This window comes from Dermacentor andersoni, chromosome 5, assembly GCF_023375885.2.
Source record: "Dermacentor andersoni chromosome 5, qqDerAnde1_hic_scaffold, whole genome shotgun sequence".
NCBI classification, from domain to species: domain Eukaryota; kingdom Metazoa; phylum Arthropoda; class Arachnida; order Ixodida; family Ixodidae; genus Dermacentor; species Dermacentor andersoni.
In genome coordinates this window covers 109,227,944-109,252,956 of record NC_092818.1, presented here as the reverse complement: position 1 = coordinate 109,252,956, position 25,013 = coordinate 109,227,944, and the positions used below count along the sequence as shown (strand labels likewise).

At 47.3% G+C, this 25,013-nt stretch overlaps 2 protein-coding genes across 3 annotated transcripts in view; both read right to left on the bottom strand.

Annotated features, from left to right (window-relative positions):
• The window catches only part of LOC126531040 (ras-related protein Rab-8A-like), a 120,412-nt gene that overhangs the window by 84,783 nt on the left and 10,616 nt on the right, over nt 1-25,013 (bottom strand). For both annotated transcript variants that reach the window (XM_050178420.2, XM_050178421.2), the window contains exon 2: nt 4,446-4,506. In XM_050178420.2, coding sequence (XP_050034377.1) covers nt 4,446-4,506 — 61 coding nt within the window. The remainder of the gene's footprint in view (nt 1-4,445; nt 4,507-25,013) is intronic.
• Nucleotides 12,233-19,604, bottom strand: LOC140218398 (uncharacterized). The gene is made up of 2 exons (XM_072288116.1): nt 19,600-19,604; nt 12,233-12,866 (listed from the first exon to the last, which is right to left on the bottom strand). The coding sequence occupies exons 1-2, from the start codon at nt 19,602-19,604 to the stop codon at nt 12,260-12,262; spliced, it is 612 nt and encodes a 203-aa protein (XP_072144217.1). The 3' UTR covers nt 12,233-12,259.

Below are 25,013 nucleotides of genomic sequence, written 5' to 3'. Positions count from 1 at the left end.
CGCTAAGTGCGTTGCTCTGTCGGAAGAGCAAGCGGTTGTAACGCCGCTTGGAGACGAGACGACGCCAATATAAACGAAAAATGCGCGGTGCTATCTGCCTGTGCGCGAGACACCGACGCGGGCATGTGAACGCGACAGCCAGCCCGGCTTTTTATTCCTTTGCAGATAAAGGTGTCACGGGTGTTTGACTCCCCCTTGGATTTGTCCAGAGTTGTCAATATCTGTCATGGGCGGAAGATATATACATACATATATATATACATACATATATATATATATATATATATGTATATATATATATATATATATATATATATATATATATATATATATATATATATATATATATATATATATATATATATATGTGTGTGTGTGTGTGTGTGTGTGTGTGTGTGTGTGTGTGTGTGTGTGTGTGTGTGTGTGTGTGTGCAGTCAGATAATGATACCAGTCTCTAGACTTGACACGGTGGTAACATAAATTGTAAATGATACAGGCGCATTGTGAACTGCTTGCTTAAACGTATTTGTCAGAAGAAACGCCGATTCTCCTGCGCTGTAGTTAGTACATCTTGTTCGCACTCAAAAACGACGAGTATAGGGCCGGGCCCCGTTTTCTTTCCTCTCTCGTCTTATTTTTTTCTTTCTTCTTTTCTTGCGAGTTTATTGGTTTGGGGTTCGTGGGATCTCGCTGTCTAACCACTCTCGTCGGGTACATTAGACAATTTGGGGTCTTCGAGTGCATGTAATGGACAACGAAAAAAAAAAAACGCGTCAAAATGAAGCTTGGAACAAAAAACGACGCACCAAGTTACAGCCGTGTACGAAGCAGTAGTAAAAGGGAGCTTCAAGGTACTTCGTCTTTATTCGGCACTGGGTAGGGCAAACTATGCCTTGCCTCCGAGGCGGTTCGGCGAGTCTACAGCCGTGTCCTAAGCGCAAGCCGAGCAGATAGCTGTCAACGTCGGCTGCGTTAATGCTCATCTGCTGACACGAGCCAAGCGTGCATGCTCCATCAACGAGGAAATTGCCTTTCTTAGATGACGCTAAGCCCCGCAGAGCTGGCTCTACAACGTAAGCATGTATTATGCAAATTTGAGAGCACGTTCTACTCGATTCGTCTTGAACGCAGGAGGTCGCCGAACAGGAGGTTTGTGCGACGTCACTTGCTTTCGGGCGGGGGCAGAGTTTTGTCGTCAATGAGTGCACATGCAATGTGGCGTTGCGTATACACTGGAGGCACTGTTCCCCGTTTCTTTGGCACTGTTAGTGGCCGTATTAGCTGTATTGTCCAAGAGAGTCAAAAAGATAGAAGAAATCGAGCGAACTCAGCGAATTCGCGGCAAACGAGAAGCGGGTGATTTTGGATGTATACGTATGAAGATTACGGGGGTCTGCACTGTTTCCCGTATCTTCGCAAGTCAAAGTTCAAAAATTGTCCCATAAATTTTTGGTTGAAACAACAGAGGTGTTCATTGCATGACAGTGATGAATTTCTGGCGCGTTTAAATTCCCCAAAATATATCGAATCGTCATTCTGATTGCATGGAATAATGATAACAATAAAAACAATTAACAGGCCAATTTAGGAACCATATGAACATAGGAACCAAGTATGGGTGCGCTTTTCCGAGGGTTTGTTAGTCACCGTCCCCATGCAGTGAGCGAAAAGAGTAATGAGGCCCAAAAGGCTCGACTTTTTTCTTAGTGAGAAATGAACAAAATTAAGTAGAACAACAGTGCATTTTACGGCGAGTTTTATGTCGCGTATCTCCAAACTGGCGTAATTCAGGGAATTCAGTACAAGTGGATACGCCTTGCGAACTAACCGGCTATCATTCGTAAATTGTAATATGTGCCTTAAAGTAATTCATTAAGAAGTTAATTAGTTGACTTATTTTTCAGTAGTTGAATACGTGTTTTGATTCCTCGTAATGTCCGCCCCCTCTGAATAATCCATCTCAAAGATTAGAATTGTGTTATCTGCTACAGACGATTTTTAAAATTCTGTAAAAGTTATCAGCCCGTATAGGGTACCCTAGCGTTGAGAGACGCAAACTCCATTGTAGGCCCTTTGCTTTATTTTTTATTTTTTTGTATGCCCGGCGGTTTACGTTCCCCCAAGCCTTGGGAACCTTAATCTAAAGCTCTCTAATGTTTCATTCTCGATCGCAGCGCAGTTTTCTGTTATGATCAAGAAAACTTCTAGTGTATACTTACGTTAAAAATTGCTGAAAGTATTTGTTGTTGTTGTTGTTGTTGTTGTTGTTGTTGTTGTTGTTGTTGTTGTTGTCGTCGTCGTCGTCGTCGTCGTCGATGAGAACAACGATTCAATGTTAACGGACAAAGACTAACCGCAATCCTGCCTGAGGGCGTCTAAGGAAGAACGTAGAATCTTTCCGACTTGTGAGCAGCGCCGCCACGGTTCCGACTTCTTTATCTGCATCTCTTTTGCTGTTGTTTCTTTAGATCATATTGTTCATTCATCCAATTACCCTAACGCAAGATCAATAAACAGAAGACAATCTTAACAGGCTTCTTTAGAAAATTACATTCCAAGCCAAGTGCAGAAAGCCTACAGGGCGCAGCGTCCTTGCCGAACTTTAACTTCACTTCACTTTATTACCTTAAAGGACCCCAGGATCGGAGGTATTACATAAGGGCTGGGTAATAAATATAAATGATTTAAATACAGAAGGAAAATACGTTTAAGTACACTTTCCTCGTTGTTAAATACGGTAGTTATACAGTTAAAAAATGTGGATGGGCAGGTGATTGCAGCGACGTCGTGTGGAAGGCTGCTCCAGTCCCGAGGCTGAGCATGCAAAGAATGACGAGGCAAAAGTGGTAGTGTGCGCACGTGGTCGGGTAGCTATAGTTACAAGTGCACATTAACCACGCTAATCAAAGTAGGTGTAAGTTACCTTGATGAGTGTAGCACGGTAGCGTGCTCCTTTATAGGTGGACTTAATACCATTATTTACCAGCACCGGCTTGTGACGTCACGCTATGACCCTATCTTGGCTGAAGCGAAGCCGAGTGGAAGAAGTGTAGAAAGTAGCTAAATTGTGTTACGGGGGGGGGGGGGGGGGGGTTCGTGTTCTCGAGTTCCGAAGCCAAGGGACCGCGAAATGGCAAGTGCCTCAATGTTCGACATTTAATGCAGCACAAGTGATACACGTAGCGTGTAAGCGACCATTGTTTGGGGCCGCGGATTTGATTTCAAACACAAATTACGAAATATTTCCCAACGATTCACTCCTTTAGAACTCACTCACATCATCAGAGCTGCGACTGCGTTAACCAGCTTCCCTACAAGACACCGCGCTGCACTCAGATTCGCCGCGACGCAGAGCTCTGGTAAACACGCCGCCGGGAGAAGCTCGTCGCCGTTCACGTTACGTGGTGCCGTGCTGCCATCTCTCAAGAGAAACGAGAACCTCGGCCTCCACAAAAACCCTCGCGCCGACTTCTTTTCCGCATAGCGTTCTTGCAATGCGGAGTAGATCGCTTTAGGAACAGAATTCAATTGGGGCAGCAGCAGCAAGTTTCCGGCTGCAAAGTGAACGCGCTCCACACAGAGCGGATGCGGAAACGAAGTGGCCGGTCAGGGCACCGACAAAGTAAGAGGACGTGCTTTTGATGGGCGTGCGCTTTTCACAGGGCTTTACTAGTGGTGATCCCTATAAAAGCCCAGTGACAGAATGCTGTTCTGAAGTTAACTTTTAATAAAGGCCCCTTTGTTGCAAACGTGGAAACCTAATTGTTTGCTCAAACGTCACATTTAGACATGCGTGGAAGCAGGCTCACTAAGTGGACGAAATGACCGCCGCCCCAAGTTTGTTCAGGTAGATGCTGCTTTTAATAATTTAACTAAACACACACAAACGAAGGTACGGTGTAACAGTTTCGTACGTTCATGCTGCGCCTTGGACTACAGCAATGGAATCTGAAATTTTGTACTTCAGAGGAGTGCTCCGTCGTTATTGAATATAAACAATTACAATTTTATTAAAAAAGTAAAAATAAGAGATAGCATGAAGTGATCAAACGCAATATGCTCCACTTTTGAATTCTAGACAGAGAAGTTTTTTTTTTTCGGTTATCTCTGCTGCTTTGGCATTAAAAAGAACAAACGACATTCTCTAATAACATAAAGGGGTCTCGCAGAACTATGCGGGCTATAATTAAACCGTGCAGGATAGGATTAGCTGGGGTAATCGGCGAGAAACTGGAAATCATGTGCTCCATGATACCCGAATTCGATCGCGAATATGCATCGAAATCAAATTTCCAACCACATGAAAGACATGCTAGAGAGGCTATGAATATTTAAGCGCTTTAGTCAGGCTGATCGTCCGACACAATAGTGCATACACTTGGCTTACGCCGTATCTATACACCGCTGAGTATAGTTGAGGACTTAAAGGTGAGGTATTACTCACCATATTTGTAGCTTCACCGGCACCCCGTCCAGGTTGATTATCTTCTGCTTGAAGTCAATACCTACAAGATGCAGACAAAACGCAATATAATCACTAATGACATTTTCGTTAAAGTTAGCCTTCTTTTGTCCAGCTCCACGGCTGGGTAATTTTTAGTATATATTTATTCTATGTGAAAACGAGTAGCCGGAGCCGTTTAGTGGCACCAACATCTTCTAAACATCATGCATTAAAAAAAAGATTGCTGTAGTCAGCACCAACAAAAATTTGTTTACTGATATTAGTTAGATATGCTAGAAATTTCGGCCCACCGTATCCGTGTACAATAAGACTTTGTTAATAACCTACATTAAAAACGTGTCGTCTGAGTGTATTCTATGTAATGGAGTGCACTTCGACAATGCGGAAAGAGGCGTGCTATAACCTTGTTATGCCTGCTCTAGGCTGTTATATTTCAAATTATAAACATGTCTGAGTTGTTATAGATGCCTTATAAAGATCGGTTTATTTCTCCGCAAGGGTTTGTCGGACTTAAATAGTTACTTATTAATTATAATGTGCAACTGTAAACTATACTATCTATACTTATTGTTTGAGAAATCTCTTCCTCGTTTGATTCTGTCCATGCATCACTGCTGAACAAGCTTCCGTCGTCAACTATGGTGTTGCTCCTACGCTGGCTGATGCAGGTCGCAGTGCGGTACACAACAGGCTCGCAATTAGAGTAGAGCACACGCAGCGCGGGTTACGGTATGTATCACAATGAAAAATTGGGTTCTTTAGTTTTGTTGTCCACGAATGAAAGAATTGGGTTTCACTTCACGCACTCGGCGAAGGTCAATGATTTGCAGCTTCCAGAACGCGCCCGCACTTCCCGCGGTTCACTCACTAATAATTATTCACTAATGCAAGTCAAGCACATTACAGTTTACGATTCCTTCCGGAGGGCTAGATTCAGCGAGCGAATAAAGAATTATCTATCCGTCTATCACCTTTCACATTAAGCGGGAACGTGGGCGTGGCCAATGCTATAGTCTTTTACTGACGATGACTACTATGTTTGTGCAGGTTACATAGCGCAGCGGCCCATGCTTATAACAGTTACTGCGCTAAACTCAACCTACCTTGTTAACTGACTTGTGACCGTCGTTTCTATGAATGTTTTATTTAGTTAACTACATTCTTTTATGGCAATTTCACGATTACAAAGAGAGATTATCGCAAAGAAAAAAAATATAAACTCGCATACAGAGGCAATAAAAATGAATCAGGCTGCGGCGTTGTCGAAAGGCTGAGCATAGAATACGCCGTTTCATCACTTTACCATGAACTGCGCTCGCACACTGATGCGATCTCCCTCGAAGCGGCGCTGAGTCACGAAAACATAAATGCTGTCGTCAGTCCGAATATATATGGCCCCATAAAACACTGCGTGCTGGGAAATAAAAGAAAATAGAATAAAAGGATTTACTTCAGCACCGTTCGTGTCTCTATAGACCTCGTTCATTTGAATCTTTCGTCGACGGCCATAAACTTTTTGTATTTACTTTACTCATGCAGACAAACATATTTTTTTAATTCTTCAGTTCATCCGTAGGCCCGGCCCTTCTTTATTAAGTAGTGGCTTCTTGAAGACTATCGACTTTCTTTTTGTTGCTTTCTTTGGAACAGAGAGTATGCAATCGCAGAGCATGAATCACAGGGGCAAACACGCAATTGCGCGGCAATTCGATTTGGACGTACTAAGCATATGTAGCCAGAAAAAAAGAAAAAAAAGGAAATAAAATTAAGCAATGTCATCACGGATGACGTTTATGTCCTGCGCGACAGCATTCAAGAATATATGGATGCAGTAGGCGCATTTAACGCCGAACGCTAACTTGATAACAGCAGTGATCTGGAGCAACATGGTCACCGGCAAAAAGCTAAGCAATGCACGAGTGACAATATAAGTGAAACATTAATTCGTCCCTATATCGGACGGAAGTTACTGATATAATCAACTGGATGTACGTTAATACACAAATAAGTTAGTCTGCGGGCCTCTATGCCTAATCGTAGCGATAATCGATGGCAGAAAACCGAGTGCTCCCATACTGTACTCGCTAAGCCTGCAGAATGAGGGCTTCTCCTCAGACCCTTTCTTACTGTGGGGAAGCTAGCTTTTGGGTGGGCTCTATACACGCGCTCAGACACATTGGGTCCACGTCGAGGTTCGCTGACACCTAGAAGTGGTTTTAAACATTAGCAGAAAATTCAAAGAAAACGAAAGTAAGAAGTTCAACAAGAACAAAGCCCTATTGTATACGTCACAACAGTGGTGAAAGAAGCAGTGGTATATTATAGTGGGAGTAACCGCCTGCCGCATTCAAATGTGATTGTCTAGATCGAGGCGGACGCCTGAACTATCGGGCGGATTAAATTTAAAATGTAAAGTATGAGGTTTTACGTGCGGAAATCACGATCTGATTATGAGGCATGCCTAGTAGAGGGAATCCGGAAGTTTGGACAATCTGGGGATCTTTTACGTGTACCTACATTTAAGTACACGGGTGTTTTCGCATTTCGTCCCCATTGAAATGCATCCGCCGTGGCCGGTATTCGATCTCGCGACTTCAAGCTTAGCAGCCCAACACCATAGCCACTAAGCAACCATGGCGGGTATTGGGCAGATTCTGCACAAAAGATGCTGAACAAAGGAGGATGTATTGTCGCTCATGTTAGTTGCTCCGATTCGTTGCATCCTATAGTGTAGGCATATTGCACGCCACTTTCCGCTAAAAGCCTCTCAGAGGACATGTCAGCAGTGGGCTATAGCAATGCAGAGCTTCTGAGCCCCTGAATGTAAGAAAATCTACTCTCGCGCAGACAAAGGCGCTCTCACGCGCCTGTCGACAAAAGGGTCAGGTGATGGGGAGCGTTCAATACATTGAGGTGCGAATAACTGCAAGTGTCTTTTAAACAGTATGAGAGACGCAAAGTACTAGGTGGCCGATATTCACAAGCTTTTCGTTCGTCAGTGCTGTTTGCCATTGGCCGGCCGCCTTCACTTATAGTACGTACAGCGTCAGGTTGGCTGGCATTCGCTCTTACGAAATTCTAGCGTAAGAGCTATTAATGTGATTAGCATTATTCGGATACTTCAGGCACATTTCGGTCTGGCGTTATCTGCAGTGTCTAATAAAAGATGTAGGCCAATTCCGATGGATGTGTAGTCTAAGAATGTAGACCTAACCTCTTTCGTGGTGCTGTTAAAAAAAAAAAAAAAAAACATTTAATCTCTCTTCGGTGCTGGGTACAATCGCACCCGCGTCGGACGGGTTTCTCAAGAACAGCCACCCTATGCTTTAGCGCGCTACACCACAAACGTCCGCGGGTATCGCAGGGATTAATTTATAGTGTAGACACGCACCGGCGCGTCATGCATCTCGGAGTCTACGCGAAGACTTCGGAAAGGGGGAGGGTGGCACCGGTGGATGGTGCAGCGTCTCCAGAGGGAAGCGAGGGATAGCAGCTCGACCGCAGTACGCGGTTGATACGCACCGGCGCGCCACCGGTGCAATCTCGGATGTCACGTAGTGGACTTCGCGGCGGCACCGCTAGATGGCGCAACGTGTCCAGCGCTTGAGAGGAGCCCGGCTGCAGCAGGCGTCTCATACATGACGCATTTCGGCGGTGGCAACATGGTGTGTCGCTACTGCTATTACGCCACTGCTAATCGCCTTAACGTCGACATTCATCGTGAAATGGCTTCTGTCGGATTTTTTTTTTTAATGCGGGCCTAGAAGCGGCTTAGGCAACACACAGAACGCGAACGATAATGCACGCGACGTGGTTTAGTGATCGAAGAGAAATACACTGCAAATTGCCTTTCAGATTAGCTTTTTTTTTTCTTTCTAGGACGTTACACGCAATCAACGTCCAGAAGTGTCATCATTTTCGTACACGTGCTATTCGGGTGTGACGTAATATGAAAAGCTTTTGTTGGCGCGTTAGGCACGTATACGCTCAATTTATTCCGTATTTCCACGCTTGACTATCGTGAACTGGCGCAGCACCGCTGATGCATAGTGGTTAGTCAACAGTTTCAGAGAATATGCGTTGAAACACGAACACCCGCCTTTGCTCAACAGCCTGTGTATTGACTCTACGGTTCACCGATTGCGCTGTGGCACGCGTCCTGGAACTACACTCTGTAACACAGGGGAAAAAAAAATCAGATAAATGCCCCGACGGCAAAAAAAAAAAAAAAAAGAAAGAGAAAGAAAGGAACTAAAATTAAAACATATATTGTGGGAGCTTGAGGTTTATGCATCGTGCGCACCGATTTGAAGTGTGTGCGCGTGTGTGATAATATTATTTGGAATCCGGCGACTGGGAGGCCCGGGCCTGGGGCCGCCTATATGGCCACTCGGAGCTGCTGATCCCGTGCGGCTTCCTTGGCTCGCTGGACGACTCAAAGTTGGTCTTGGAGTTCTGAGCTGAGCAGCACGGCCGACCACCGCGCCTGTAGATTTTCCGGGGAGACTGCCATTTTATCTTGGTATATTTCACATCCCCACAACACGTGTTGAAGGGTGGCTCTAACAGACTTGCATAGCTTACACATATCGCTCTCGTATATATCGGGGTATAAAGTTTTTAGTTGCACGGGACTCGCATAAGTTTCTGTTTGTAATCGCCTCCAAGTAACGGACTCAGCTCTGTTCAGTTTAGTGTGAGGCGGTAGTAATACTCACCTGCGATTTTGATAGAATTTGGTAATATCGCTAAATCTTGTTAAGATATCTTTTTTCTCTCCAGATCTCCTCCTCCGCGTTCTCCTGACCGATGGAAGTCACTCTTTGCACAGCTCGGCGAGTAAGACTTCGAGTTTCGCGGTGTGCTACCTCGTTGAGGTTGATTGCGGGAATGCCTGGAGTCGTATGCGCTGGGAACCACAGCAATTGCTATGCCGTTCTTCTCTGCGTTGGAGAATTTTGCTTCATTGACTCTGATGATGTGCCATGCCGCAGGAGAGATCCTACCTTTTGCATAATTTCTAATGGCCGCTTAAGAGTCGCTAATGATGTACTGAGCATTCGTGGAGACCAATGCTAGTGCAATGGCTACCTCCTCTGCTGTCTCGGAATGTTTGGTATTAACTGATACGCTTGTAAGGGGTTTTTGGGTGTGATCTACGATTACTGCTACGTAGCTATTTCTGTGTGGGTATTCAGACGCGTCTACGAAGGTTGCTCTGTCGTCTGACCCAAAGCTTCGGATCATTTTCTCTGCTCTACTCTTGCGTCTGCCATCGTTGTAACCTGGATGCATGTTCTTGGGTATATTTGGTACAAGGAGTTTGTCACGAATTTCTCTCGTTATCGTTCTCTTTCCCCGTATAGATTGTGGTAATTCATTCCTAATTTACTCAGTATATGCTGTCTCGTTTTGGTTTTGGTTAGTCGTTCTGCCTGAGATGTTTGTTGTGCTTCTATGAGTTCGTCCAGTGTGTTGTGGAGTCCTAACTTTAGCAAGATATCCGTGCTCGTACTGATGGGAATCCCTAGTGCTAGTTTGTATGCCTTTTTTATCAGGTTGTTAATTTTAGTCTTTTCAGCTGCAAACCAATTGTGGAAGGCTGCTATGTATGTGAGCTGACTGATTACGAATGATTGTATCAGCCGTATGATACTTTCTTCCTTCATACCCTGGTGCTTGTTAGTAATTCGTTTGATTAATCTCACGGTGTTTGTTACCTTTGTGTCTAACTTCTTTATGGTTTCCACATTTGTGCCTTTGTTCTCGATTATTAGACCCAGCACCTTGAGCTGGTTGACTATTGGGATATTCCGCCCGTTCGTAGTGTGTAGCTTGATTTCCTCATGAGCCTTGTTGCTGTCGTATCCTTTGGGAGGTCTGCCCCTAAGTGTGGGGTGGTACAAGAGAAGTTCAGATTTCTCTGCAAAGCATGTGAGGCCTGTTCCTATGAGGTGTTCCTCTACTGTGTTAATTGCAGTCTGGAGTCGTTGTTCTATTGATCCGTCGCTACCATCACAGGTCCACATAGTAATATCGTCCGCGTAGATTGTGTGATTCAGGAACTCTGTGTGATTTAATTTTTCGGGGAGTCCCATCAAGGCGAGATTAAACAGCATCGGCGAGATAACAGCGCCTTGCGGCGTGCCGGCCCCTCTTATGTCGATCTCGGGCGACGTGAACCCTCCAACGGAGATGACTGCTTTCCTATCTGATAGGAAGCTTTTGATGTAGTTATACGCCCGTTGCCCTATAGTCTTATTCGTTCGATGTTTTTCAATATGGTTGCGTGGTTGGCATTATCGAAAGCCTTTTTAGGATCAAGGCCCAAGATGGCCCTTGTAGAGCGCGTTTTATAATGCTTAAGTTGGAGCATCGCATATTGTGTCGAAAGGTTTTTGCGAAACCCTATGATTGTATCTGGGTATATGTTATTATCCTCTAAGAAGTTATCTAATCTGTTTAAAATTACACGTTCCATTAATTTTTCGACGCAGGATGTTAGGGAGATTGGTCTGAGGTTGTCGATCTCAAGCTTCTTACCAAGTTTTGGAATGAGCGTTATCGTCACTTTCTTCCATTGAGCTGGCACTTCTCCCTTTACCCAACACTCGTTTATGCATTCTGTTAGTCTGGCTATCGATTCATCATCGACGTTCCTGAGAGTTTTGTTGGTTATACCGTCCGGGCCTGGGGCAAATTTGGTGTTTAACTTTTGTAGGGCTGCGCGGATTTCTGCCTCCGTGAGTTCCTCGTCTAATTTTGCGTTTGTATTTCCGTTGTAGCTATGATAGTTGCAAGGGGGTGCCTGTGTTAAGTATTTCTGCTGTAATTCATTGAGGAATTCCGATTTGAAGTGACATTTATAAACATACGGACAAAAGAGAAACCAAACAGAACTGTGACACTGACGTTATTTCCTAAGAAAACGGGAAAACCATTCCGATGAAATGATTATGTAAGCGCTAACCTCGGTATTGCAATCATTCCCCACCAATGGCTCTGTGAATTTGAAATGCACGTTTTAAAGGGGGAAATGAAAAGGAGCTGATGATGATGATGATGATGATGATGAAGAAGAAACAGGAACATAATTGGTAGGAACATTGTCGATTCTCGTATTCAAAGGGTTTCGCTGAGCAGTGTTACGAAAATATATTGCGCCGCTTCACGATGAGAAAATACACGCGCGCTCGCTCAAGACCGCACGATCACTGTTCCGTACACAAGACTGAAAATGAAAGAAGGCTGAAACGCGGAAAGCCCTCTGCGGAGAAAGCTGCTATGAATGAAGACGCTGCTTTACCCGGGCATGTTGCCGGTGAAATAACGCCGCCGTTATAAAAAAGAATAAGAAAAAGAAAGGAAGACGATGGAGTAAGAGGTGCCTTGGCAGGAAACGGCGAAAACAAGGCCGGCACAAGGCCAGTACACTCGGAACTTGCTGGGAGGAGGGGGGGGGGGGGAGAGAGGGGAGGCGAGCGCAATCTTCTTCGGGCACGCTTGTAAAGCCTTTACTCCTCAGTTCACTGCGGTTGGGGCGGCGGACGTCACGCTACATCCCGCGGGCTCATCGAAAGTTCTATCTCGCTAGACGGGATAGGAGGAGGCAGCATACGAAACATATAGTAAGAAAAAAGCTCGCTCGCGGTGGTTGTAAGACAGGGCCGTTTCACGGCAGCGTTGCTGCCGTTATGCGCGACTGGAGAACGAAGAGGGAGCGAAGGAAGAGAACAACCGATGCTTCCCGAGAGGAAATATTTTTCACACGTATTCGTTTAACAAAGACTCCACTAACAGTTCTTGACAGTCATGAAGGAAGCTTTGTGGTCGGAGAAATAGACTGATATATGTTCGACTTGGTACACCAATGCTTGATTCTCAAAGACGAGATCTATACAAGTGCCTCGCGAGGTTGTCACAGCCGTGGGACGCGTTACGAGCGAGAGGAACGGGATGTTCTCCCGCATAAGTGTTAGGAAATTGCTGTTTGTCTTTATGTCAACATTAAAGTCCCCCACTACTAACATCGGTGTGGATCGATGGACGGTTAACGCGAGTTGCAGGAAGTGCACGACGTCTTTCGTGAGGGCGGTAGGGGCGAAGTAGGCAGCTACTACCAGCAAGCCGTTGGGCAACTTTGCGGCGCACAGTTCGCCAACTTCATGTGACGTGCCAAACATTTCGACTGGTATTGCAGAGAGACCTGTGCGCAAGTAGATAGCGACTCCCGCCGCTCTGTTGTGGTCTCTGCGAGCACCACAGCAGTATAGGAAATCTATGATTTCGAGAGGCTCTTCGGGATCCATCCAGGTTTCAGCAAAGCAAAGTACAGAGGAATGGCGCAGAATGTGATCGTGGTGTACGTCCTTGGCATGTGCGGCAAGGGAGCGTACGTTACTGCTTCGCTTCAGCCTCGCTTACTGCTGGTTGCTCTCGACGGCGGCGATGAGCCTCCGCTTCGGCGGCGCGAACGGCAGGGTCTTCTCGGCGGCGGCGCTTAGCCTCTGCTTCGGCGACGCGTACTCCTGGATCATCTCGACGGCGGCGACGGTAAGCTTCTGCTTCGGCGGCACGCACCTCTGGATTCTGACGGCGACGGCGCTGGGCCTCTGCTCTGGCAGCTCGTTTAGCAGCAGCAGCAGCAGCAGCAGACGGAGGACTTCCATCGGTCGTCTCGCTCATGGCTCAGAAAGAACTGGCAGATAATTTCGCAGTGGCGAACGGCAGCGGCAATTTCGGCTCGGGCGGTGCACATATACAGATCCGCCGCCACCGATCTGGCTCTCTGATTGCCACCGCACAGGGCGAACGGCAGCGGCAATTTCGGCTCGGGCGGTGCACATATACAGATCCGCCGCCACCGATCTGGCTCTCTGATTGCCACCGCACAGGGGTTGCATTGGAGGAGGAGCGAAGAAAGGAATTAAGTTCGAGCCGGCGCTTTGACAACCGGAGACTCGCAGGAAGAGGGGGGAGGGGGGCGGCGTGTACACCCAGCGGCAAACGATGGGGGCAGAAGCGCGCGCAGCAAGCGGACAACACGATAAAGGGAGGAGGGAAGAGATAGCAGCGACTGACTGATGCCGCTGACGCCGATAGTGAGTCAACCCCAGCTGCGGAGTTGGTTTCAGGGACAACGCCGCCGATGCCGACACAAACAATATGATACCCTCGCTTCCGCAGCGCTAAGAACCAGGTCTAGCCGTGGGAAGGTGGTCACGTATTCGTCGACGTGCCGGGGCCTACGTGAAATAACCGGCGCGTCGGCAACTGAAGAGCACCCTATCCGCCACACAAGAACAGGGGGGGGGGGACCCTTTCCTCCTCTTTCTGCATGGCGGCGACGGTGTTCTATGCAGTCACGTTATCTTGACTCTCTAGCGGCGTCAGCGGCATCCAGCGGTATCAGTCGGTCGCTGCTAGCGCTGGGGGGATGAAAGGGGGGCGGAGCTGGTTACGAGGCCGACGACAACGCCGACGACGACGCGAAACCCAGGAACGGACGCCAAAGAGCTGCGCTCTAAAAAGAGGAAATGGGCGTCTGCTCGCACGATAGTTTTGTTTCGAATGCGATCCCGCTTCCCCGCTGGCTTCCAGCGGCAGAGATTGGGAGCGTTCCTCGCAACGCCGTCAGAGATCCCCCCTCCTTCCCGCCTCCCTCCCATTTTAGTGAATTGTGTGGCTATGTACTCACTTTGCTGCGAGCGATCGCTTTATTAAGTGCTTGTCTGAGGTTGCCGCTCTTTCCATTTACTTTCTCTCTCTCTTGCTTCACGTGCTTCGTGCAGGTTATGTATAGGAGCGACGTATGTATAGGATTTCCTGGTCTTCTCCTGTTCCAAGAAGAAGTGGAATACCTGCCGCGGTGACACAGTTGCGCTATGGCGTTCCGTTCCTGAGCACGAGCTTGCGGGCACGATTCCCGGCCGCGACGCGCCCGCATTCCGAGTGGAGAGAAGTGAAAAAAGAAAAGAAAAAAATGAAAAACGCCTGTGCACTTAGATTTAGGTGCTCGTCTCCCAGCTGGTCAAAGTTAATCCCTAGTTTTGCAAGAGTGCTGTTTCTCGGGCGAGTTGGAAGTTTAAAGTTCCCCACCACGGTGTCTTCCGCGGCGCCGGAGTTGCTTTGGGACGTTCAATGAATGCAAATCTATGAATAAATGCAAATGAATGCAAATCTAAAATAACTTCTTACTTAAAGCAACGTTGTTGAACTGAGGCAACACCGAGGCTGCGCTATGAACCACGCACAAGCGTCGCTCGATCGTCGTTAATATAATTAAAGGGGCCCTAAATCAGCCCTCTGGCTTGGTGAAATAACATAGTCCGCGGGTAGTATACGCTCCTGTGAACATCTCAGCCAAGTTTTGCTTTCGTACGCAGTGCGTAGAACTCGCAAGCGGATCGCGAAGTCGCCCTTTCTCTCAAGCGCTCTTTTCAACAGAAGGCCCTGTCCTCACTCTCTTCTAGACGCGCTATTTCGTCATCGGACGCACTATTTCGTCATTCCCTTAACGGCTGCTATTGGCCGATATCTGACATCATGCCGTGGTCGGCTACATGGCGTAGATACCGCGGCCGCCGCGGGGTGCCGCCACGTGTCCACTGGCTAAGCGCACTGCGGCTCGCTGGGGATAACCGCGTTTGGCCAGTTTCGCTTATGTTTAGCCCGTCGTAGGCACCGAAGGAGGAAGTCGTGGCGTCTTTCAAGTGAAACTTGAACTGCGCACCACGGTGGCAATTAGAAGGCGGAGCGTTGTGGGTATGCTCCACTGCGCCGTAGCCTTCGCAGTGCAATGCATTGAAGATGGAACTAGAGCGCAGCAGAGGCAGTGTACGATTTCCAATAACTGTGCTTCTGCTGAACGCATCGAAGTACTTTTTCGGCAAAGTATTTCTGAAATAGCCTATTTTGACTTCAAATGCCTTTCTCCACGTCAAAAACGAAAGCAAAAGCGGTTCAGGGCCCCTTTAATGCATACGCGGCCACAAACATTTGCGGCACGTGTGTAGGCAATAATATCAAATACTTCGAGGTCTAAGCACATGTTCTACAATTGGGGTGTATGTTTTACACCTGATTGTGAAGCCTACGGGGTGCTCTAAATTTTTCAGGTTCCATGCTTAAGCCGCATAGGTTTCGAGGCTTTTCGATATTTCCGCCTTCCAAAACCTTCGTCGGCAGGTGTACTAGCCTAATAGTTTGTGTACTGGCTAGTAAGACACGTGCTGGGTGGCTGCATGACATGTAACACGAAAGCCTTTCCAGCAGCAGAAAATAGCTGCAGCTTCAAACGTTCCTTCGATAATGCGTGCCGCATTGCGACCGCTGCGCTGGATTTCGTGGAGACGTTCGTCGCAAGAGTTCACATGTGTCGTAACTCGCGCTTGTGGAGCTTATACTTCGACGAGTTGTTTTACATCGAGGATAAGTTTGACAAAGAACTTACGTATAAGCGTCAATGCAATCAATATGAAAACCTCAGTAAAAAAAGGAAAAGGAAAATCTTATCACGTGTGCGCCGTTGTAAATGCTGAAAAAATAATCGAGATATTCAGCTCAATATAGAAATTTCCGCGCAGTTCTATGAAGAAAATTATTTTAAATCCGCGCAGAAAGTTTGGCAAGAAATCGAAATTTAGAGTTTAAAAGACGTGCTGAATGGTGTGACATGCAAGAGCGCAACGACGCGTTGCCAGAACCGTTTGCGATCAGGATATCAGCAAAATAGATCAGCTGTCAGTTTCCACTGAGCAAACTCTGGAGTGTTTACGTGGAAGCGACAGGTCGCAGCAAAGCCGCTGTCGGGGGTACAGCTGTTGTGCGTCGTTATTTGGATGTAACGGAGCGAGGTAACCGGCAGTAGCAGCACTACGAGGTTTAGGGTTCAGCGTTTTCACTTAAAACCGAGAAATACAGGACAACATTATACTGAGCTTATTTGCGGGAATCCTTTGTCAATAAAAAAAAAAGAAAACAAAGAGGCCAGTGTATGAGCGTATAACGGCATACGGAAAATGAGAAGCGGGCTCTTTTGATGCTTACTTGTTGCTAACTTATAACAGAGTTCTGAACACCTACATGAGCTTAGTTTCGACTTGACAAATATTACTGCTTCACATGTCTGATGACGCAACCATCTCAATTGCACCTTACGTGTCCTACATGTTAACTAATTTTAAACTATGGTTATGCGTACGAACCATTGTTCATACTGCGCTGATGTAACGATATATTACAGCAGTAAGTATTGCGTAAGTTGTCAGCGAAAAACGACTGCGGTAGCTTTTTACCACTTAAACCACTAATCTCCCCGATACCCTTTCTAAGCCACCTTCATTTCTTACGCAACTGACCATGTCACTGCATCTTGCGCAACTGACCCAGTCTGGTCTTGTCCTTTTGCAACTGAATGTTCAATAACGTGACCTTACCACTTATTCGCTCTTAGCCGCAAGCAGGGCGAACATAAAACATGTTCCAACATTTCAAGCCTAGCATTCCTCGTAGTCTGGACCCTTTAAGTTGTACGGCCGACGAGACGCGGCCAGGGCGAGCTCCCGTGTCACGTACTCGGAGTTCCACGAAAAGTTTAGTCGGGGTCCATTCCTTGCAGTGGAGAGTGAGATACGAAGAAGGGAGGTTAACTAAGGTCGCGACCGGTTGGCTACCCTACACTTATGCAAGGGAAAAGAGAGAAATCTAAGAAAAAGAAAGAGCCAGTCAGTGTGAACACACTCGCTGAGGAATGCTCACTGACAGTCATAAGCTATCGCATGGCCCCGTCGCCTTCAAAATTTCTCAATAATGATATTGTGGATTTTCGGTATCGATGTATGCTTGGCCTAAGGTATGCAGATCTATTCCTCCGAAAGCTGTCTACCATCTAAGCGGCTGAGCGGATCTAAGCGGAGCGGATCTAAGCGGATGTGATCGCAGATCACATCGTTCAGTATCTATGGGTGGGCATGTATGGCACAGAATGGGCTCTATTCTCCCGTCACACCCGCAAGAAATACGCGCACCTTTATTGGCCATTCCGATGCGGAATGAATTAACATATGCAAATGCATGCAACGCCCCGACTAGATGCGAGACAAAGTTGCGCAGTAGCAAATGTAGCAACAAATAAACCCGCGCGTCTCCATCCGAATTCTGAGAACGCCCAAAGTTTGTTGCGTTCCGTTGTGCAAGCCTTTCTAATCGCGTTCATCCGCAAGTTGCACATACCGACCGCTCCGCGGCTGTCCTGTCACACCTCCTCTTGGCTCCCACACAAGCCGGCGTTGTCAGCTAGACACGATGCAATGTAGACTGATATGCACTATATATATGGACGCTAGTTTGACCTAGTTGCTGTCCGGAATAACGCGTTCCCGCTGTTCCGTTTGAAAAATACGATTTTAATTAGTCGGCCGAAGAGTCACGTACGCTGCTGCACATCTGTCGTATAGCATGAGTGTGACGCTCTGGCAGGAAAGCTTGTGAGCACAGGCCAGCTCCTATGTGACAGTCGTGTGTTATCTCTCTCTGTCCTTTTCATTTGTACTATACTCCATCGACAACTGGGCCAAGCTATCGCTTCGGTTTTCCGGCTAGCTGGCCGGCGGCAAGCTCCGCAACCAGCGTGATGACCAGTGTGCGTGTCCGTGCTTGGCTCTGCACTTCTCGTTGTGTTGCATCATTTAGTTACGCCTCCAAAACTTTGGTGACAGCGTATAAAGCATTCGGTGTTTATTAAAGCTGAGAGTTGCCGTAAACACCCCTGAGTTATTTGCTCGCGGGGTTGCCATATAGCGCCTGCTTGCTCGAAATATGAGTGACACGATGCTGAAAAGCTTCCAGACTTCAGAAAAGCTATAGAAGACTTATAGGACTGGGCTTTTCAGCGTGATTTGTGTCAGCTGCACGGAGAACTTGATAAAATTTAAGCCCCGAAATCGAGGACTACGGGAGGCACACATTTGCAGCGACTTCATGCAATGAAATTCCACGTCACCCGCTCTCCCTCTACATGCCCGCTGGCTCGATCTCGCATAGTGACACATGCCAGTTATTTTGAAGGCTATGTACAGCAGGCCAAGAAGTCCTGCTGATTTCACTCAGTCTTTCCCAGATACACCGATGCTACCACACATCTGGTATAGACTAGCCTCATCTTTTTCTTCGTTACAAATAAATATTTTTCGCTCTGGCTTCCTTTATTTCACCCCAACGCTGTTTCGTTACCGTGTAACGAAACCATGGCCCATGGTCTTGGGCCCATGGCCTCGCATATCGCAGCTACAAAAGGCCACAAAAGCTCTGCTGCGGTATTTGAAGGCTACTGGATTGAGTCAGCGTCTGTGATCCGGACTGAGTGACCGAACGATATACCCAGTAGACTTTCTCTTCTTCTTTTAATCTTTCCGTCCCCTTTTTCCCTTTCCCCAGTGTAGGGTAGCCAACCGGGCTCAGTCCTGGTTAACCTCCCTACCTTTCCTTTATCATTTGCCCTCTCTCTCTCTCTCTATCCTACGTTCTCTTCCCTGAAAAGCTAAAAGCAGCGCGGGAAGCGGGCTACATATTTCTACCTGTCCATATCGCGCTTCCAGGGGGAAAAAAATCCACGCACATAAATTCCAGCACAGTTTATGTGATCACGAAGATAACACTGTAAAAAAAATGCTGCAGATTCAACGAGTTGGAATCTATATACAGCGAAGCTTTGTGTGTGGGCATGAACAGTCGAAACACGAGTTTGTGCTCATTGAATGTCCACATAAAGCGACAGGAAAGGCTTTATTCAGCATTGTAGAGCCGCTAATGCAATGCCGCCACCGCTGCGCAGATGCCCGACGGCGAGCTATCTGGTTCATTTTTTTCTTTCTCCACACAGCCACTGCCGCAGATGTGCGAAGGCGAGCGCCATCTGGTGGTGATGCAAGTAACCCAGCGGCGAAGTCTCACGCATCCTACGCTGTGATTGGTTGACCTATTCGGCTAGAGAACAGCCACGCAGCGCCCAAGATCACAAAAACCCGGAGAGGTTCGCAAAGCTTCGCTTTTAAGAAAAGAAGCGAGTGACGACTGCATTCAAGAGAAACTAAAGGTCGCCATTTATTAATGCAAGGCTGTACCTCACTCTGACCTCATCGCTGACCTGACTCAGGAACTGTACGACGTCAGCAGGTGTTGTGTAACCCCACAGAAGAAACCGAGTTTTTAACTCCACGATAACGTACATATTTCGTGGGTGATACAAACGTGCAGAGCTTTTACAAAAGAAAGATATAACTGAGCTTTTCAAAAAAGGGGCTTATATATACACATACAACACCGGGAAAAAGCGGCACAGTTATACAAGTACCAGTACCATGAATCATTTGCAAGGAAGTGTGTACTGTCTGCTCATGATCCTTTAGCAGTTGCTAGGGCCCTTGCACCACGTGGGCTCCAGCAATAGCATGCGCTCTTATGTCGGACCCTCGCGCCATTCGAAAGTGTTCAAAGTGCTTGAAAATCAAATACTTGAAGCGCATACGAATATAATAGTAGGAGGTATTTGGCCTGGCATTTGAAACGTCAAATATTCACCCTTATACATATGCTCACGTTTTGACAATATTCCTCGCAAGTCACCAATACCTCTCGTGGCCCATGTGTTCGTGCGAGACGTTTGAGTTCTCATCAGTAAATCACTTATGAAACACATGAAAGTGTCTGCTTGAAACGGCTCGTGAGCGAACATGGGCACCGCACCTACTTATATTTCATCGTTTAAGACGCCCGTTTGTTACGCTCATTTGATTTTCTTTTTTTGGCGTGGTGTAACCGCCAGGGGCTTCCGAAGGGAAACAGAGATGCGACACGACAGTTAAGGACGCATATTTTATGAGCTTAAAGTTTGTGCACTTCAAATGCGGTTAAAAGACATGCATATGGCAGAGAAAGAAAAAAAGATTATCGGATCAAGTGAATACTCCACAGCGTTTTAAATCTTCCCCAATGTTTGACGTGAACGCGTGCGAGCAAATTTTTTATGCGCGCATCAAGGGCGTTGTAAACATCCCACGCGTGAAACAATTGTTACGCGTCTCTTCCAACTTGCTTTCACAGCTCGCTGCTATAGGCTATAAGCGCGCGTACAATCGTAGAAAAAAAATCGACCGCGATCGAGGCTATACTCAAACACGAACAAACGCACACACAAAGAAAGTGCAAGTAGGACGCTGTAAACAAGTCAAATCAATAAACCTGTATATCGTCAACTGATAAGCTAGAATACATTTAGTTTTCTCTCTCTCTCTCTCTCTCATTCTCGCGCTCTTTCTAAGCGAATAGCTTCCTTAGGCTTTCTATCCCCTTTTTGCGGTGTTCGGGACTTTGGCCGCCGATACAAAGGCGGTAATGCAAAGCGCACGTGCTCATGGAACGCTCTTTGAGACACAGGTGCTCTCGCTCGAGAGCTTTTGGACTTGTGAGGATTCAACGGTGAGGTGGAGCGCTTGGAAAGGTCCACCCTGTCTTTCTCCCGCCACCCTCTCCCTCCGTGGCGGCTGTGGGAGAGGAGTATGGCAGTCACCAGGGTATAGGCTCCCTTAAGGGATCCTAAAAGGGTATAGGCTCCCTTGAGGGAGCCTAAAGGAGTAACTTTAGCAGTCGCCTTCCACCAACGCTCGCGCCTCCGGAGACTACACGTATATGGCGAATCATCTGACAGGTATAATCTACTATACGGCTACAGATGTGCTTGTTAACGGTCCTGATCTCTATAGAGTTGTACAATGAAAGAACAAACGCTACGTAAATATCGTCACTGCAATCAATGTATGCCTTCAATTAAGCACATCAGTCCTTTCATAAAGCGAATAGCATTCTAGAAGCGTTCGGCTATATTCGCTTATATTGACAATCATCTTCCATGGTTCATGCAGAATTTTTTCCCCATGTCTGCTTTCGGTCATGTTTATTTTTTTTTCTGGCGCATTGTCATTATCTAAGTCTTATATTTTACCACAGTAAATTGTCCGCTGCCTTAAGCACAACAGCTTAATTTTGCTGTTCGACAGCTCGAACCTTATAATTCGCGGTTTTCCCTCTTCCGCGATGCTACCTGTTACAGCGACTGTTATACTATTTAATTACAGACACGCGACAAGTACCATACTGCCTTCAATGACAGGGATCGATGACTGAGTGCAGCTACCGGCGCAGTTTTGAATTAAACTTTTGTTTCCTCGCTATAATGACAATTTACCGAAAATACCGTCTGTTAATTTCGGTCACTACTTAAATACCTGGGCATAAGGAGCGCGCACATTGTTTATCAGCCAGCAACGTGACATTTTCCGTGCCAGGCTCAAAGCATAGCTGTCATGCACTATACTTGTGCAAAGTCCCAGTGGTTAGCGCGCATTCTCACTGCATCGGCGTACGTCGAGAGATGTCGGGCAAACCTTGCTTCTGCATGGGTTTGAAGTCCATGCTCGTAGCCGCCGATAAAAGATACCTCAAACGATACAAGCATTTAAATTTACTTTCATCTATAAAAATTCATGCAGGTACATTCGTTTACACTACGTATACGAGTATACCAGTTCTTTCGGACTTATCTCGCAGACCCTCTAGTATAACAGAGAAAAACCAAGTCAGCCACTACAGTCGAACACGGCGAAAATTCTCAGTTCGTGTAGATGACGCAACGTAGACACAAGAGTCCATCTTTTCGGGGCAGTCAGAACTAAAAGAAACATAAAAAAAAAGAAAAGGAAAAAGAAGAGTCTCCGTTAAAGCAAACAACCCTTGCGGCACACGCTTCTCGAACAGGAAGTGGTGCGAGCTGTGTGTCCGCGCCCTCGTGTCGTTCGTCCCGCGCCAGTGGACACCCCGGTCCGTGCCTGTGCGGACCGGCCGACCGGCGGCCGTCCGGCGACAGGCGGTCGTTGGCGTCGTCTCGTCCGGCCGGGCTTTTGTTATGGCCCCGTGTCGCCGGCCTTCCACGGGCCGCCGCTGATCGATCGCTCAAAGCCACGAGCACGCCCTTCTCCACCGCCACGTCCCATCCAAACCCTCTCTACATGCGTACTAGACGGCCGTCGTTAAAAAGAAGGAGAACCTTGCATACGCAACCGCCGTCTGCTGTGACTCTCAGAAAGAGTTCAGCGAAGACTCAGCCGGGCAGAACTGCGACCGGTCACTCGTGCCGTCGTCTCGACAACCGGTCGAGGCGGTGCACCGTTGACGCGTGGCACGCACCCATCGCATCCTTCTTCACTTGTGGCCAGGCAGCTTTGTGCTAGCCGCTTCTGCCGTTATTTTTTCTTCATTTCTTTCTGACGCGTCTCCCGTTATCCGTTACGCGAAGCCGAGGCCGTGTGCGCGGTAATCACTGATTGACTTCTTCACTTGTACCGAGGCAAGCTTTGTGCTAGCCACTCTCGCCCTCCTTCACTTCTTTTCTCACTCCATGACAGGTTTCTCTCTCTCTCTCTCTCTCACTCCCCTGCGAAGAATACGTTGGTCGTGTGTGTCATTGTCTGCGCAGTGCGGACCTACCTTTTCACTGCTGCGGGATAGCCTTGTGCCGAACCCATTCTTGTCCTCTCCTTTTCTTCTGCCTTTTCGTTCGTTCGTTCTTTTCTTTTTTTACTGGATCTCTCTACCCGTAAGCCTCGCGCGAGTGTACAGGAGGTGGACCGTGAGAGCTAGATGGGCCGCGTGTACGTGCGAGTCGAATCGCAACAGCGAAGGCAAGCGCGAAACCCAATTACGACTATTTCCGTCACACCGTCGCGTGCGCGCGGACAGTCTACAGGTTCCGTTCGAAATAATGACTCGAACTGGACGGAAAATGAATAAAGCAAGAAAGCAAATGACCTTGGAGGTCACGTGTCGCCTTGCACAATTGGGAGCGGAGTTCGCGAACACTTTTGACGAGGGGACAAGGTTGAGCTGTACCTATAGTGCTATCCAGTGAAGAGTGTTCATTTATTCATATTGTCCCGTTTCTTTTTCTTTTTTCGATGTCGAAACAACCGTTTTTTTTTTTTTTTTTTGCAGTCGAGTACCAAATGCGAATGGTGGCATGCGTGAACTAATATGACAAAGTTGCCATCGTCGCGGTACTATTAGAAAGAAAGGTTGAGACGAACCGCGATACAAGGCGACTCAAGGACCGTGGATGCGTCTTTAGGTTGCAACATCACGCTTTCGGTGGACAAAATCTGAAGCGACTCAGGGTGGGCAAACAACATTCGAGGACAATGCTTAAAAGACACCCGCGACCTCCCCCAAGTCCAGCCATCGCTGCTCCGTTATACTTCGCCATGCATGTTTTCTTCTTTCTTCCTTCGTCTTTACGCAGTTACGTGCGACGCGTTGGCCTTGGTGTGTCAATCTCGAGAGTAAACAAACTAGGCCGGACGAAATTTCCCCAACATTTTCCGAAAGATTGATCTACATACGTCGAGGCCGGTAGCTCTGGCTGTTCCCTGGCTCCGGGAAACGACAGATTCGTGGCGGACGCGCTCTGCCTTCAAATGTATCGTTGCCCGTGTAAACAATGATGCCCTGTGACGTCATTGTGAGCTGAGATTTCATATAGTGTGCCTGTAATATATACGTCCAGTGCAGGTTGATAATACAGGAGGAATTTTGTTTTGTGAAATGTATGCAGGAGCGCTTCGTGGATGAGCGCCTCCTGGGCCAAATTCGGCTGTCCATGTACGTCTTACAAATATGACCACGCACTGCATACAGGACGGAATTGTTAAACTAACGGTTTCGCTCGATGAAATAATGCGAGACGAAAGTCAGCTATACAGCGAGCCTCACTTCCTACAATATACGAGCAAAGAAATACATCCAGTACGCACCCATTAAACTTTGCACACGACAGTTCTTCTCCAGTGTCGTGCTTCTCTAGAAAACTAAACGAACCAATCAGCAATTGTTCGTCATCCTGCAGGGCCAGCCACGTCTGTGCCTGATCAACATGCTCACTCATTCACAAGGCTTACTTTCTCAATGACTAGCTCTCGCTCTATAACGCGCTCGCTCGCTGCTCACTCGCTCGTTCACTCACACCAGCGCTCACTCATTCACTGTGAAATTCTCGCACATAAATAGCTCATTAACTCACTCACTCACTCACTCACTCAGTCACTCACTCACTCACTCACTCACTCACTCACTCACTCACTCACTCACTCACTCACTCACTCACTCACTCACTCACTCACTCACTCACTCACTCACTCACTCACTCACTCACTCACTCACTCACTCGATATCCTTGTTTCACGGGTTAACGCACGGTTTAACCTGCCCACGCAACCGCTACGCACGCAGAGACTCTCCATACGTGACAGTCCTAAACCAAGCCGAACACTCCCAACACGTGACTCTTCGCGCCGCGCCATATGTGCCTCCGTTCTCGCGTCACGGCTCCTCAATAGCGAAGTGCTCCGCAGCTCGTATTTTATTCACGCCCCCTACCCACGCAGGCCGCGTAGCTAGGAGACTTGACAAACAGCGAGCCACGGCTTGAAGCGGTAAACGTCG